At 54.6% G+C, this 17,060-nt stretch overlaps 1 protein-coding gene across 3 annotated transcripts in view; it reads left to right on the top strand.

Moving 5' to 3' along the window:
* The window catches only part of RAP1GAP2 (RAP1 GTPase activating protein 2), a 261,713-nt gene that overhangs the window by 20,597 nt on the left and 224,056 nt on the right, over positions 1–17,060 (top strand). For all 3 annotated transcript variants that reach the window (XM_058431162.1, XM_032137937.2, XM_032137939.3), the window contains exon 2: positions 3,163–3,198. In XM_058431162.1, the coding sequence (XP_058287145.1) occupies positions 3,176–3,198 (23 nt within the window). In that variant the 5' untranslated portion in view covers positions 3,163–3,175. The remainder of the gene's footprint in view (positions 1–3,162; positions 3,199–17,060) is intronic.

The following is a 17,060-nucleotide window of genomic DNA, read 5'->3' as shown; positions in this document are numbered from 1 at the left end:
GCCCCCCCTAGCTCTGTCCTAGCCTGAGCAGCTGCGTCTGTCCCCAGCCTCCTGCCTGGCCCTCTGGCCACTCTTGCCTCTAAGCTTCTGTCTGGGACGAGGGATGTGCTCTTTCTTCCCAGCGGGGGGCAGAAGGTAGGCACACGAAGGCCAAAGGCTTGTCTCTGGTTCCCAGTGCTGGCAGCTTCTCTGCAGCTGGGGAACAGAGTCTGGTGGTTTTCATGATCGGTTTCCTTTCAGCGCCTGGGCTGGGGGCATTGTCAGACTGGGAGAGGACCCCGAGGGAGGTGGCCAGGGGGTGTCCCGGTGTGGAAAATGGTGGGCTAATGGGGGTGGCACGAAGGGCGAGGGGGAGAGGGGCTGTGTTCCTCGGTAATTTTTCGCTTCCGTGTGTGTGGCTTATTACCCCCTTCCTCCTCTTCAAAAGCACTTTGCCATCCATCCTCTGGCAGGGAGGGACCGTGGGCAACTCCATGTTTGGCAGATGGGACGGTGCAGATGAGAAGATGGCACAGCATCGCCTATGTCTGCTCTCGGGCCCTCCCTGACGCCTGGGTCTGGGAGCTGCCGCCCCGAGGGTAGGTGCCAGTGTCCGGGAGGCAGCAGAGGACTTGGCTTCTGGTTGGGAGGGGTGTGTGTGTCTTGGCTGTGGGCCTTGCAGGGCAGGGCCCGGCAATGAGATTGTTTCCTCCATGGCCCGCCTCTCTCTGGGAGGTGTGGAGCAGATGGAAGGCTGGTTGCCAGAAAGCTCTGGGTGCACAGGTCCCGGTCTCAGCCTAGCTTCATTCCATATGAAGCCCTCTGTGTTGAGACCCACAGCTCCAGAGCACAAGGCAAAGCCAGGCCTGAGGTTTGAATCTGGGCAGGTGAGGGGGAAGACAGGAGCGTGGCTGCCCAGGGCTGCCTTCGAGGCAGAGCCGAAGGTGGAGGAAGAGCCCTAGGATGTCCCAGATGCCCCCGTGTGCTGACTCAGTGTCCGCTGGGCTGTGGGTTCCAGGAGGGCAGGCCCTGCCCCGTCGCGTTCACGCAGAAGCCTGGCGTGTCACACAGGCTCAGTCAATGCTTGTGGACTCACCGAGGTCTTTTGCACACAGCAGGTGTCTGCTTGGGGCCCCTTGAGGTTGAGGGGATGGCGGGGCCTTCTGGGCTTGGAAGGTTAGGGCAGCAAGAAAGGGGGCGAGACTGGGGTTTGGGCCTCCTCATCTGGGATGGCTGTCAGCTGGGAGGGGATGTCACGGATGCCTGGAGCCCTGGTCCCTCCAGACAGTGAACAGAATCTCTGGGGCCGGTGTTTTCCAAGCTCCATTGGATGCAGGGTGGATAACCTCGGGCACCAGAGGCAGACAAGGTGATGAGGGTGGGTGGGATGGAATGGGGGAGGGAGGAGTGCCCAGGAGCCTTGGCTTCCTGAAAGGGAAAGGCCCAGCCTCACGGTCCTCTCCATCTCCCGTCTCAGCCTCTCCAAAACCAGAGCCCCGCCCTCCTGAGGCCACACCCTGGTGTGGGAACCCTGGTGGGCTGGCTGCTGTGTAGGCGTGGTTTGTACCGGGGCTGCTGTGACCATGGTGCCTGTAGGCGGTGCGGTGGGCGGGGCTGACCCGACAGCGGTCAGAGGTGCACGCACCAGGAGCCCCGGTTCCAGCGCTGACTCCACCTTGACCATTGAGGAACTCGAATGGGACACTTCCTCTCTCTGGGTCTCAGTTTCCCCATGTGTTAGTGGGGGATTTCTGCCTTACCCACAACACAGGGCTGTCATAAGAATTAAGAGATTCCTTGAGAAAATGTAAAACCTAAGCACCTGCTGTGAGGGGCTGCCATCCGGCAGCTCTGGGTTGCACGCGTCACAGCAGAGTGTGGGGCTCTGAGTCCTGCTCGGATCTGGGTGTCTGTGCATTGAATGGGGTAAGAGGAGGGTCTGCATCCCGGAACGGGTGGGGATTCCAGGGTGAGACCCTCAGGGACCAGTAGTGGAAGCCCTAAGGAAGGGACTCAAGAGGACGTGTGGGGAAGAAACTGGGAGAGACGTGCGCCAGGCCCCTCGGGGTGCCGCTTGCTTTGCTGTTGGAGCTGAGATCAGAAGGTGCTGGGAGTTTACTCAGAGTGAAACGGCCCCGCCTCTAGCTCCAGGCCTGAGGGCGACTTGTGGGCTGGCTCAGCCCGTGTCCTCTCCTATTCCCTGGAGTTGTGACTGTGGGAAGCCTGAGGCAGAGCTGAGCCGGCCAGACAAGGGTGCTGGAGCTTCCAGGTGTTTCCGGCATCCTGGAGCCAGTGGCAGTTTTAGTGCAGCTGATAGTGATGGTGACACTGATGACAGTGTTGATGACATGTGGTGACATGGACAGTGATGGTGACACGAATCGTGATGTTGCAAAGGCAGCATTGGTGCTGGTGGCAGTGCTGGTGACAGTGGTGGTCATGACCCTTCTACAAGAGGAGATACTGACAGTGGGAACCCTGTCCACCTTTCTGCCTCTGGAGAGGGAGGGGGCCTCTTCTTGCCAGCCATAAGGGCTGGCATATGCAGGGGGTAAAAATAGAAGCTCGGCGGCGCTGCCTCCCCTTCCAGTGAGGGCGGGCGCAGGCTGGGGGTGGAGGAGCTGGCTGTGAGGGTGTTCTGCAGCAAACATGATCTTCCCCGCTCTGAACCTCTGTGCCTGATACAACCCACCAGGCTCTGCCCCAGGAGCGGGGTCTGCCTGGGGCAGGAGTGAGGCTTGCGTCTTCCCAAAGCAGATGCCTGGGAAATATGGATGTCCACATCCATGCTGACCCATGAAGCTGGGTTGCCGGGTCCTCTTGTGAGGGTAGCCGTAATAAAGGGAGAGGCTGCATACGAAGTGCTTACCATCCCTGGGCCTGACGTGAGATACCTGAATTCAGACTGGGCCAGTGATTTTACCTTTCTGAGCCTCAGTTTCCTCATGTCTGAAATGGGGAGAATAATAATACACATGTGATAGGGTGGGGTGTGGCCCCAGCCCTCCCGGCACTCAGAGGCCTCTCTTCCTCTGCTAGCGGAGAACTGGCCCCTTTCGCCGGTCCCCGACAGAGCCCTGCTGTCTGGTGGTGTGGGCTGCCCCGGGGCCCCCTTCCATGCAGATGCTATGTGGGAGCCTTCGGCCTCGGCACTGACTGGAGCCCTTGCTTTTATCTTGGCAGGATTGACAAGACCATGCTGGCAAGTCTGAAGGTCAAGTAAGTAGCAATTTCCTGTTCTGTAAAGGTCAGAGATGACGCGGATCGGAGCGCCTTTGGGCCCTCGCTCCCCCCAGGTTGTGGGAGACACAAGAGGGGCTGTCGTGTTTGTCAGATTCCAGTCCGGGTCCATGGTGCTTCCAGATCGGAGGAGGCTGGGCAAACTCTTATTCCTGGGGTGTTCAGGGAGAGGCAGAGGTGGGAATGGAATCATCAGGGGCCAGAAGGGTAGGAGTGTGTGTAGCAGGTGTAACATTCAGGCCCATTATCTTTCTTTTTTTTCTTTTTCTTTTTCTTTTTTTTTTGGGACAGAGTCTTGCTCTGTTGCCAGGCTGGAGTGCAATGGTGTGATCTCTGCTCATTGCAACCTCCACCTCCCGGGTTCAAGTGATTCTCCTGCCTCAGCCTCCTGAGTAGCTGGGATTACAGGCACCTGCCACCACGCTCGGCTAATTTTTGTATTTTTAGTAGAGATGGAGTTTCACCATGTTGGCCAGGCTGGTCTTGCTCTCTTGACCTCGTGGTCTGCCCACCGAGGCCTCCCAAAGTGCTGGGATTACAGGTGTGAGCCACCGCACCCAGCCCAGGCCCGTTATCTTCCTGTCACTTTAATTTTTAGATATATATTGGGCCGGGCATGGTGGCTTACAACTGTAATCCCAGCACTTTGGGAGGCCAAGATGGGTGGGTCACCTGAGGTCAGGAGTTCGAGACCAGCCTGGCCAACATGGTGTAACCCCATCTCTACTAAAAATACAAAAATTAGCTGGGTGTGGTGGCACGTGCCTGTAATCCCAGCTACTTGGGAGGCTGAGGCAGGAGAATCACTTGAACCCAGGAGGTGGAGGTTGCAGTGAGCCGAGATCGTGCCACTGCACACCAGCCTGGGAGACAGAGCGAGACTCTGTCTCAAAAAAAAAAAAAAAAAAAGAAAATTATATTTTTTATCACTTTAATTTTTATGTGAACTCCCAATCCTGTCAGTGACTTTCTGACATTCCGCAGCTACTAGGACCTGACTAAACACTCCAGGGTGTGTGTGTATGTGTATGTGTGTGTGTGTGTGTGTGTGTATGTGTGTGATGTCAGCTGCTCATCAAGTCATTTGTTGCCAGGTATGTCAGCATGGGCAGCCTGGCCCTGGGGCTTTCTGAGGCTCCCACGCCAGACTTAGGGTGTGGGAATTGCCTGCCTCAGTTTACCGTGTGTCTCTTGGTCCGTCTGCTGAGGTCCTAAGCAGGCACAGCCCTATCCTTGAACCTCTGACCTCTCTTTCCTCACCACGTTCATTCCTTTTTCCTCTTATGTTTCTGGCCAAACCATTTTGTCTGCATCCTGATCCCCTTTTTCCTTTGAGACTTAACCAAAGTGTAGCCTGCTTCCAGCTGCACGCCTCCGGTGGGGCAATGAGTACTGACTAACCATCTGCTCCAGTGGAATGAATTGAAAAGGAGGGAAATTCTAGGCGGAAAAAAGCATTGGCCTCTAGCTCAAAATATTCTCCCGGCACATGTGAATTCGCTGTTGCATGGAAAATTCCTCCAATGAGTCGCCCTCCTTCCGAGGCAGCTTCTCTGGGTTGTCACTCCCCCATCTCGGCAGAAGGTTTTTCCTGCCTAGTCTCCCTCTGTCATGCCATTCAGTTGCCAGCCCTGGTTGTGTATCCCCTGGATGCAGGTCCCTGGGCAAAGTACGGCCAGTCTTGAGGGTTGGCATAAAAGAGGGTCAAAATAAGAGGCTTCCCGCTTTGGTTGGTTTTGCTCAGAAAGGTGAGGCTGGGAAGTTAGCAGGGCCGGGATGGAGGACAGACTGTTTCTGCCCTTCAAGAGCTTTCAGTTTTGCTGTTGAGCTGATGCCAGGAGGCCAGATGCGGTGGCTCACGCCTGTATTGCCAGCACTTTGGGAGGCTGAGGCGGGTGGATCACCTGAGATCAGGAGTTCGAGACCAGCCTGGTCAACATGGTGAAACCCTAACTCTGCTAAAAATAAAAAAAATTAGCCAGGCGCGGTGGCGGGCACCTGTAATCCCAGCTACTCTGCAGACTGAGGCAGGAGAATTGCTTGAACCTGGGAGGTGGAGGTTGCAGTGAGGCGAGATCACGCCACAGCCTGGGAGACAAGAGTGAAATGCCGTCTCAAAAAAAAAAAGTCTAGAGCTGATGCCAAGAGTGCCATGGAGTAGTCCCGAAAGACTGCCTGGAGGAGGTGGCCTCTAAAGCAGCTCTTAAAGATGAGGCAGGATAGTAGGACCCCCATGCCTGTGCTGGCTTCGCATGGTATGTGCATCAATGCAGACACCATTCAATCTGGAGGTGTCAGGGCAAGTCACCCAGGACAAGACGCTTCCCTTCTCTGGGTTTTAGTTTCCATATCTTTTGTCCAGTGGACACAATAATGTCTGATTTTCCTAGAGCTTTCTAGAGCATATTTGCATACTGAGTGAGACGCCAGGCATGAAGCAGAGCTGCTAAGGGGTGTACAGTGGTCAGAGTGTTCTTTTGGTGCTGTTTTGGGACATCTAGTTCAATTTCACACGCATTTATCCAGGGAGGGCCTGTTTGTAAATGTAATATCTGTAACCTGGAAGTGCACCAGTTATAGGTTAGAGTGAAAAGCTGGAGGCGTGGGCCAAGGTTGAGATTGGGACCCCAGTGGGGTCTCTGAGTGATTATCTGGGAAGGTGATATTGGGATGATGGCTTGGGACAGTGTGTAGCACTGTGTTCCGAGTTTTATTGATTAAGATTCCTTTGATTGCAAGAAACAAAAACCCAGTGTCATCTGGTTAAGCAAAAGATGGAATTTATGGGAAAGAAAGCAGGGTGCCCCAGGGAACTGAAGGGGAGGAAGCAGAGCCGGAGTTCAGGAGTGGTTGAACCAGGAACTGGAAACCCGTTGCCATCAGAATCCAGCTAGCTTCTTTGCAGACATTGATAAGCTGATCCTGAGATTCACATAGAAGTTCAAAGATAATCTTGAAAAAGAAGAACAAAGTTGGTGGACTCATTCTTCCTGATTTCAAAACGTATTGCGGCCAGGCGCAGTGGCTCATGCCTGTAATCCCAGCACTTTCGGAGGCCAAGGCGAGTGGATCATTTGAGGTCAGGAGTGTGCGACCAGCCTGACCAACATGGTAAAACCCCGTCTCTACTGAAAATACAAAAATTAGCCAGGTGTGGTGGTGTGCGCCTGTAGCCTCAGCTACTTGGGAGGCTGAGGCAGGAGAGTTGCTTGAACCCAGGAGGTGGAGGTTACCGTGAGCTGAGATCACACTATTACACTGCAGCCTGGGTGCCAGAGTGAGACTCTGTCTCAAAACAAAACAAAACAAAACAAAAGTATTGCAAATCTATGGTTATTAAGACAGTGTGGTACGGACATAAAGATGGACAGACAGATGGATCCAGTAGAATTCAGAGTTCAGAAATAAGCCCTTGCATTTCTGGTGAATTGATGAGGCAGCCAAATGCCCACTGTTGAGGCTCCTGAGTCACCAAGATGCCTCCTCTCTCTGCCTCTGCTGGGTGAGGCATCTCTCCTTCTACAGCAGCTCACTGCATTCCCCGCCACGTAGCGGATACTGCTGGGCTGCAGCCCATGCTCCCTGGTTGCCTTGGCCCCCTCCCCAAGGACCTGGTGTCCTTGACGCCTCCCCAGGCGTCCCTGAGGCCTGCAGCTCTGACGACAGGGGTCTGGCCTCACCATTATGAAGCATTCACTGTGTGCTAAGGCTTCATTGCACTGTTTTCCTGAGGCTTTGCACCCACCTCATGAAGCAGGTACCAGTCCTCTCTGCATTTTGCAGATGAGAAAGTGGAGACAGAGTTTAGGAAACTCGTTCAAGGTCCTCAGGGAGGAAGTCACGGAGTTGGGATTTGAATCTGGGTCTGTGCTTTGTGTGTGGAGCTGAGTGGTGCTCACACCTGCCTCCCGCCCTACTTTCCCATTTTCTTTCCCTGATGTTCTCAGGGGCTGTGTATATAGAATCCGTGGCCGCAGAATGCACCTCCGTCTCCGCAACACCGTGGGTGAGAAGGCCTCTGGTTTGCTGGGGCCCATCCCCTTGCTGGAGGCCCGGACTGAATGGGGTCTGTGGTGCCTGGATGAGTTGGACACTCAGAAGCAAGGATTTACTTAACTGCAGTGCAGGGGTACAGGGGCTATAGAGCCACGCTGGAACACTGGAGGGGAGGGCAGATCGTTAACCTCTCTGGGTCAGTTTCCCCGTCTGTAAAGTGGGAGGGTTGGATTAGGTCCAGCCTGCTCTCCTCCAGCCTTGACATTCTAGGATCTTGCATTCATGCCTTGGGTCCTTTCGTATTTTTCTCAGGACCTTGGTGATGGTAGGGGCTCGCTGTTGAGTGAGTGAATGCATGGCTGTGTGAACGGAAGTCTCTGAGAGCAGGGGCTCTGTACGTTTCATCCCTGACTCCTTAGGGCCTACCCAGTGCCTGGCACAAAGCAGGTTTTCAGTCTGTATTTGCTGAAGGAATCAACGATGGGTCGTGATGGTTGGCCCATCACATGCAGGTGGAAGGAAGGAGAGAAAGAGGCAGGCTCAGCATGTGGGGATCCCTCTTCTCCAGTCCGCTCTGGGGGCCAGCTGGGCGTGAGGTCCCTGTCGGGCTGGTGCCTGGGGTTTTCTTGTGGAGCTCCTTGAAGGAGCAGCCGGAGCGGGAGGATCTGAGCTGGGAGCCTCCGAGACACTCCTCTTGTCCTTTATTTCTTTTTTGAGACAGCATCTTGGTCTGTTGCCCAGGCTGGAGTGCAGTGGCGCAATCTTGGCTCACTGCAACCTCCTTCTCCCGGGTTCAAGCGATTCTGCCACCTCAGCTTCCCAAGTAGCTAGGATTACAGGTGTGCACCACCACGCCCAGCTATTTTTTTTTTTTTTTTGTATTTTTAGTAGAGATGGAGTTTCACTATGTTGGCCAGGCTGGTCTCGAACTCCCGACCTCAGGTGATCCACCCACCTCAGCCTCCCAAAGTGTTGGGATTACAGGCATGAGCCACTGCACATGGCCAAAACCTCTGCTCCTTTTTGCTGCCCCCTGCGCTCCCTCCACAGAGACCCTTGCATCTTTGCTAAAGAAAGAGACGCGTGCACGCGCGTATGTGTGTGTGTGTGTGTGTGTGTGTGTGTGTGTCTGTCTGTCTGCTGCATGGGCTCCAGCTACCTGAGGTGACCGTCATGCACAGGGGCTGGCTGCGGTGGCCTGGAGTAAGCATGTGGATGGTTCATGCTGGACCAAGAGTTGGTGCTGGAGCACACTCTCTTGCACACTCCTGAGGGGTGGGGAAGTCTAAAATCCATTGCCTTGTAGGAAAAAAATCCAGCTTTTAAGTGGGTGGCTCCAGCCCTTGGTCCCCAGAAGTGGCACCTCTGGAGAGGGATGAAGCCCGTGATGGGACCTGGGTGTGGCTGTGCTCTGTGATTTCTTCCTTAGGAGAAAGATGGGGAGGGCCTGGAGGAGCTCCTGCTTGGCTGGGCCAGCATGTCAGTTCTACTGTGGTTTGGCCAGAAGATACCACAGAGCCACCGCTATTCTAAGTTTCAGATTTATCCAGCTAAGAATTGAAAATCCGGCTAGAAATGAAGGGGCCCTGAAGGACGGGAGTTCAGTGCGTTTCCGGCAGCTTTCCCAGGTCCCTGGAGACTCCAGTGTCAGCTGCTGGAGACATTGTCCATGAGAGCAGGGGCTTGCCACAGCCAGGAAGCTTGATTTCTTCTCTGCCACAACCCTTTTATTATTATTATTATTACTATTATTATTATTATTTTTGAGAGGGAGTCTCGCTCTGTCACCCAGGCTGGAGTGCAGTGGTGAAATCTTGGCTCACTGCAACCTCCACCTCCTGGGTTCAAGCGATTCTCCTGCCTCAGCCTCCCGAGTAGCTGGGATTACAGGCGCGCCCCACCATGCCTGGCTACTTTTTTTTTTAGTAGAGATGGGGTTTCGCCATGTTGGCCAGGCTGGTCTTGAACTCGTGACCTCAGATGATCCACTTTTCTTGGCCTCCCAAAGTGCTGGGATTACAGGTGTGAGCCACCGTGCCTGGTCTATTATTATTATTTTTATTTATTATTATTATTTTTGATACAGAGTCTCACTCTCTCTCAGGCTGGAGTGCAGTGGCATGATCTTGGCTCACTGTGACACCTCTGCCTCCTGGGTTCAAGTGATCCTCCTGCCTCAGGACTACAGGTGTGCACCACCATACCCAACTATTTTTTTTTGTATTTTTAGTACAGACGGAGTTTTTCCATGTTGGCCAGGCTGGTCTCAAACTCCTAGCCTCAAGTGATCCACCTGCCTCGGCCTCCCAAAGTGCTGTGATTACAGGCATGAGCCACTGTGCCTGGTCTGCCACAACCCCTTTAAACTCAGGCTTCCCTCCCCATTCTGTGAGAATTATGCACAACACGGGGCACATTTTTGTGGCTAATTTTTGTATTTTTAGTAGAGACGGGGTTTCACCGTGTTGGCCAGGTTGGTCTCAAACTCCCGACCTCAGGTGATCCACCTGCCTCGGCCTCTCAAAGTGCTGGGATTACAGGCTTGAGCCACCGCCTCCGGCCGTTGATTCCGATTTAATGACTTTTTTCATTCACCAGTTGAAGGCCACACCTACCAATTCATTTCCCCACCTTTGGCCACTGGGTCTTTGTTTACTGTAGATTACAAGAATCCTTGAGGCACCACGAGGATGTTCTAGAACCCTCTGGGGCCAACTCATCTTAGTCTGCTCTTCTCCTACACACCTAGGGCATCTGCTGAGAGTTTGCTGGGGTTGTCAGGGGGAGCTTGAGGTTTTTGGGGGTAGACAGCTGAGTCAGTTCAGCCTACATTTACTGGGCACCTACACTCTGCAGGGAGACAGTTGCCATGGCACAGGACAAGGGCTGCGATGCCCACAGAAAGGATGGAGGGGGGCCTCCTGGAGACCTGGTGATGCCTGAGCTGTCTCCAGGGGTGTGTAAGGTCAGCAGGGAGGAGACAATGCACTCCAGGCAGCCCGACCCTCATGAAGACAGTGGGGCGTGAAGCAGCTTCAGCAGGCGGGACCTGGGAGCAGTTACTATTACCAGACAGAAGCGAGGGTGGGAGTGCGGAGGGCTCGGGGAAGGCGGGCCACGTCTAGGAGGGTAGGTGAGCTGTGCCGGAAGCTGGGCTGGATCAAAGGGCTTTGGGCTAGGGGAATGCTATGGTGAGCTCCAGTCTGAGGGCCCCTCTGGCTGACTGGAAGGGTTAGAGAGGAGGCAGGGAGGCTAGGAGGGGATATTGAGACAGCCACGTAAAGAGGTCCCCGGAGACCCTCCGCTGGCCTGTGCCCTGGGGTGAGGCCTCGGGAAGTTCGCGCTGTTTGCATCCGGGAGGATCCTGGCCATTCCTGTTTGGAGGTGGTAACCTGGGGATCCAACCTGTGAGATGGGGGCCTGTTAACAGGAACCTCTCTTGCTTTGCTGAGTTTTTTTCCTTTCGCCCAATAAATCCCATTGTTCTCACCCTTCTGTTGTGTCGAAGAGCCTAATCTTTCCTGGTGATGTGACACAGACCCCGTTTTGAGCTGAACTCAGGAGAAAGTCCTACAATAGCCTGGGGCTGGAGGGAGTGGCCTTCCCTGCCTGGGGCTGGTTTGGGAGGTGTGGGTGAAGGTGAGAAGAAGGGTCAGGGGAGGACTCTCAGAAGGCTTCCTGTGAGCGCTGGGTGGATGCTGGTCCCATTCATGGAGACGGAGAACTAGCGAGTTTGGGCAGTTTGGGCGGGGAAGGAGGGTGTGGGCGGCAAGCCACCCAGGCGCCGAGGCAAGAGATCGAGGACACGAGCTGTTCCAGTATAATAAAATATAAAACAAGAATAGTCATACCAGATATAGATCTTAGATATGATTATATATGAATATCATTAATCATTAGTTGGTAGTAATTACTCTTTATCCCAATATTATAATAATCTCCGCTCTATAATCATAACCTAGGAAAAACCAGGCCATACAGGGATAGGAGCTGAGGGGACATAGTGAGGTGTGACCAGGAGTGCGAGCCTTCTGTTATGCCCGGACAGGGCCACCAGAGGGCTCCTTGGTCTAGCGGTGACGCCAGCGTCTGGGAAGATGCCCATTGCCAGGCGGACCGTGGTCTAGCGGTAGCAAAAGGTGTCAAGGAACAACACCCGCTACTTAGCGGACCGGGAAAGGGAGTCTCCTTTCCCCCCGGGGAGTTTAGAGAAGACTCTGCTCCTCCACCTCTTGTGGAGGGCCTGACATCAGTCAGGCTTTCCCACAGTTATCCGGAGGCCTGTCTCCCTGTGATGCTGTGCTTCAGTGGTCATGCTCCTGGTCCACCTTCATGTTCCATCCTGCACACCTGGCTCTGCCTTCTAGATAGCAGTAGTAAATTAGTGAAAGTACTAATAGTCTCTGATATGTAGAAATAATGGCGTAAGCTGTCTTTCTCTCTGTCTTCTCTCTCTCTCTGCCTTGGCTGCCAGGCAGGGAAGGGCCCCCTGTCCAGTGGACACGTGACCCACGTGACCTTACCTATCATTGGAGAAGACTCACATTCTTTACCCTGCCCCTTTTGCTTTGTATACAATAAATAACAGCGCAGCCAGACATTCGGGGCCACTACCGGTCTCCGTGCATTGGTGGTAGTGGTCCCCCAGGCCCAGCTGCCTTTTCTTTTATCCCTTTGTCTTGTGTCTTTATTTCTACACTCTCTCGTCGCCGCACACAGGGAGAGACCCACCGACCCTGTGGGGCTGGTCCCTACAGGAGGGAGTAAGGCTCTGAATGTAAAATCTTCCCTCCACTTTCCACTCTCCTGTTCGGTCTGTCTGAGACCCACCTTATACCTCCTGCCCTGTGGAAGGGGGCAGAGGAGACAGCAGCATCCCGAGGGCCGTGGGGGCTGGTCTGCAGCCGGGGAAGCAGCTGCACGGCGTCCCCTCGCTGGCCCGGCTTGGCTCCTGGGTGCCTTTGGCAGGTGAGTTCTGGGTGAGCACTGGCCGGTGTGGCCGCCCCGTGACTGACAGCTGGCCACACCACAGAACCCATTGTTAGATACCCTCCAGGTGGATCGAGGAGAACGTGCCCATTTCTGTCTCGAGTGGCAGACTCTGGTTCATTGATTTCTTCAGGATGGGCCCTGTGCCTGAGGACAGTGTTGGCGTGTGTGGGTGCGTGTGGGTGTGTGCAGACACGTGTAGGCGTGTATGCACGCTCGCCCATGCAGGTGGACATGAGCGCTGAGGGCCCATGTGGGTGCCTATGTGGTACCTTTTTTGGCTTTAGCGAGTTCCTATGGTAACCATGAACATGCCTGTTTTGGGATCTGGAGTCTCGGGGCGTGAGTGGCTGCAGGGAGAAGCAGGGAAGGCGAGCGCTTAGCCGGCGGTTGGCTGTGGCTTGATTTCATTGCCAGGCACTGGGGCTGCTCCTGGAGGTACCATCTGCCAGGCGGCAAGGTCTGCAGACTCCAAGACCCATGTGCTCCTGGCCCTCCTCCTGGCCAGTCCCTGCCATGCCCAGGAAGCCCTGGTGAGTCCCCGTTCTGGTTTCTCATTGGACAAACAGCTCCCCGGACTTGGCCAGGTCTTGTGGGTATCTGCTGATGGGCAGGAAGGGAGCCGGCTGGCAGCCCTGGCCAGTAGGACTAGGAATTGGGGCTCTTCTGAGATGGGTGTGGGACAGGGGCAGGAGGGGCTTTGCCTATTCACGGAGGCCGTGAGGGTGTTTTCCATGTGGTTAGTGGTGTGGCATGGTCCTTGTGGGCCCCATGGACAGGGCTAACCGTGTTAGTGTGAGAGTAAGGGCAAGGACGCCGGAGGGGAAAATGTGGATGGGGTGGCCTGTGGCCCGCTAGCCGAGACCCAACCAGCCCTGGAGGCTCCCCTCACCCCACTCAGCTCCCCGGGTCCTCATGAACCCCCGGGCCTGTGGCCATGCACTTGGGCTTCGTTGCTGGTCTCCCCAGGCCCAGAGCCTGGATGGGAAGGCTCACGGTCCTGTGGAAGAGGCCAGAGGGCCTCTTGCCCGGCTTGCTGGGAGCTGGATTTGGCCAAGGCCGGGGAAGAATTGCTCCCACTGGGCTCTGGAGAAAGACTTCTGCCTCCCCAGATTGTGCACCCCTGGTGCTTCTTGTCTACACACTGCAGACCTGTGGGTATGTCAGGACACCCCTCTCCAGCCACCACGGGAGAGGCTTTTGATGGACGGGCCCAAGCCGCACTCAGGGGCTGTACAGAGACGACGCTGGTGTCTGGGAGTGGGGTGGCACCTTCTATCCCCTTCCTCCCGCTGGCACCTCTGGGGCAGCTAGCAGGGAGTTGGGGATGTGTCAATAGGGGCTGTCAGTGGCCCCTCTGGCTTGTGCTGAGACCCCCCCGCCCCGCCCCAGGAGTTCCTTCCTCTGCCTCTGAGAAGGCTCTGGGTGAGGCTATGCTGGGTCTGGGGGCCGTGTGTGGAGCAGGAGTTGCTGGGGCTGGACAGAGGGCTGAGGCCCTGGTGAAGGGCGAGGGGAGCAAATGTGCCTCCCTGGGAGGCAGAGTCCAGAACCTAATCCCTGACGGCCTTCCCTGGAGGCGTTGGGAGAGGGAGAGGGGAGCCGTCAGGAGAGACCCCCAGATCTCTGGAGTCCTTGAATCTTAGGGCTTGAGATTTAAAATCGAATTAGTCTTTTTTTTTAAATTATTATACGTTAAGTTTTAGGATACATGTGCGCAATGTGCAGGTTTGTTACATATGTATACATGTGCCATGTTGGTGTGCTGCACCCATTAACTCATCATTTAACATTAGGTATATCTCTTAATGCTATCCCTCCCCTCGCCCCCCACCCTTTTTTTTTTTTTTTTTTTGAGACGGAGTCTCTCTCTGTCACCCAGGCTAGAGTGCAATGGTACGATCTTGGCTCACTGAAAGCTCTGCCTCCCGGGTTCAAGTGATTCTCCTGCCTTAGCCTCCGGAGTAGCTGGGATTACAGGCACGCGCCACCACGCCTGGCTAACTTTTGTATTTTTAGTAGAGGCGGGGTTTCACCACGTTGGTCAGCCTGGTCTCGAACTCCTGACCTCGTGATCCGCCCGCCTCGGCCTCCCAAAGTGCTGGGATTACAGGCGTGAGCCACCGCGCCTGGCCTAATTTTTGTATTTTTACTAGAGGCGAGGTTTCACCATGTTGGCTAGGCTGGTCTCGAACACCCAACCTCAGGTGATCCCCCCGGCTCGGCCTCCCAAAGTGCTGGGATTACAGGCGTGGGTCACCGCGCCTGGCCGGAAATCTGGAGTTTTAGACAAAATCTTGACAACTAACTGCAGACTTTCAAGAACACAGCTGGCTGCGGCCTACCCTGCAGACCAGAGTCAGCTGGACCCTCTGCTCTGCTCACCTCCTTAAGCCTCAGCTCTGGTTTCTTTGTGGCTGACTCCCAAGTCCCTCTCCCCAAGTCACCCCCAAGAACAGTGCTCTTGCCCTAACCTCAGTGGCTGGCCCGTCATTTCGGCTCTGTTCCCAGACTGGACTGACTCTCAATTAACCTTTTCTCTCTTTCAGATCCAGTTCTTTTCTGTCACTGGGTTGAGAAGCCTCTGAGTCATGGCGGGGTGGTTCCTCCTGTCTCCCGGTTCAGGCCCATTATCTCCTGCCCAGACAGTGACACAGGCTTTCTAATTAACCTCCTCCTCCAGTCTCTGCCAGCTGTGACTAACTCTTCATCCCTCAAGCTGGCTCGAGCTCTGCCTTCCCTGTTGCTAGACCCTGGCCCGAAGGCAGACCTTGATAGTGCTGACTCTGATGGGCTTCTTATGCCAGGATGCTGGTGTAGGACCCCCAGCCCCCCGCTTATGCCAGGATGCTGGTGTAGGACCCCCAGCCCCCCGCTTATGCCAGGATGCTGGTGTAGGACCCCCAGCCCCCTGCTTATGCCAGGATGCTGGTGTAGGACCCCCAGCCCCCAGCTGGTGGGGGGCTGTCTTTGGGTCACAGCAAATAGTTTGTTCCTTCCTTCCCTCCCCCAGGATGGTGGTTCTCAAACTTTTCTGCACTTTGGTCTCACCTGGAGGTGCTTTTAAAAATTTTGATGCCGGCTGGGCGCAGTGGCTCACACCTGTAATCCCAGCATTTTGGGAGGCCGAGGCGGGTGGATCACCTGAGGTCAGGAGTTTGAGACCAGCCTGACCAATATAATGAAACCCTGTCTCTACTAAAAATACAAAAACTAGCCAGGCATGGTGGTGGCTTCCTGTAATCCTAGCTACATTGGAGGTTGAGGCAGGAGAATCTCTTGAACCCGGGAGATGGAGGTTGCAGTGAGCCGAGATCACGCCATTGCATTCTAGCCTGGGTAACAAGAGTGAAACTCCGTCTCAAAAAAAAAAAAAATTCTGATGCCCAGGTTGTACCCAGTTCCAATTAAATCTGAATGTCGGAGGGTAGAACCCAGCATCAGTACTTTTTATTTATTTATTTATTTCTTAATTTATTGATTTTTTTGAGACGGAGTCTTGCTCTGTCGCCCAGGCTGGAGTGCAGTGGTGCAATCTCCGCTCACTGCAAGCTCTGCCTCCCGGGTTCATACCATTCTCCTGCCTCAGCCTCCCGAGTAGCTGGGACTACAGGCACCCGCCACCACGCTTGGCTAATTTTTTCTATTTTTAGTAGAGACAGGTTTTCACTGTGTTAGCCAGGATGGTCTTGATCTCCTGACCTCGTGATCCTCCCACCTTGGCCTCCCAAAATGCTGGGATTACAGGCTTGAGCCACCGCACCTGGCCTCTTTTTTTTTTTTTTTGAGATGGAGTCTCGCCCTGTTGCCCAGGCTGGAGTGCAGTGGTGCAATCTTGGCTCACTGCAACCTCCGCCTCCCAGGTTCAAGCGATTCTCCTGCCTCTGCCTCCCAAGTAGCTGGGATTACAGGTGCATGCCACCACGCCCAGCTTTTTTTGTATCTTTAGTAGAGATGGGGTTTCACCATGTTGGTCAGGCTGGTCTTGAACTCCTGACCTCATGATCCGCCTGCCTCAGCCTCGCAAAGTGCTGGGATTACAGGCGTGAGCTGTGGCGCCCGGCTATACTTTTAAAAGATCCCTCGTTCATTCCAATAGGCAGCCAAACCTGGGAAGCACTTCCCCAAGGGACACACAAGTGTGCTGATCGTCAGTAGTTGGGCAATGACTCAGGTCGGGCTGGATGTTAAAATGGGCTCCTGGTGGGCGTGAGCCCCTCTGGGCCAGGGTTTCTGGTAACATTTGAGGCTGGATGACTCTTTGTTTTGCGGGGCCATCCTGTGCGTTGTAGGGCGTTGAGCAGCCTCTCTAGCCTCTATCCACAAGATGCCCGCAACCCACCCCTTGCTGTGATAATGAAAATGTCTCCAGGCCAGGTGCGGTGGCTCACAAATCCCAGCACTTTGGGAGGCCCAGGCAGGTGGATCACATGAGGTCAGGAGTTCGTCGAGACCAGCCTGGCCAACATGGTGAAACCCTGTCTCTACTAAAAAAGTACAAAAAATTAGCTGGGCATGGTGGCACGGTGACTGTAATCGTAGTTACTCGGGAGGCTGAGGCAGGAGAATCACTTAAACCCTGGAGGCGGAGGTTGCAGTGAGCCGAGATCGCACCATTGTACTTTAGCCTGGGCAACAGAGCAAGACTCCATCTCAAAAAAAAAAAAAAAAATGTCTCCAGATGTTGCTCTATTTCTGGGGCAGTGGTATAAAATCTCCCCGACTCTGTTGAAAACCACTGCTCTAGGCCTAGTAGGTTCACCTTGGCAGCGTTCTCAAATACTCACAGAAGAAAAGGGGCAAATGACACCAAATGGGGACCCCAGCTTACTGATTCATTTGTGGGCTTGGCAGTCAGG

Source organism: Hylobates moloch, unplaced genomic scaffold (assembly GCF_009828535.3).
Source record: "Hylobates moloch isolate HMO894 unplaced genomic scaffold, HMol_V3 SCAFFOLD_19, whole genome shotgun sequence".
NCBI classification, from domain to species: domain Eukaryota; kingdom Metazoa; phylum Chordata; class Mammalia; order Primates; family Hylobatidae; genus Hylobates; species Hylobates moloch.
Note: the sequence above shows the minus strand (reverse complement) of the source record. Positions and strands in the feature narration are given on the sequence as shown.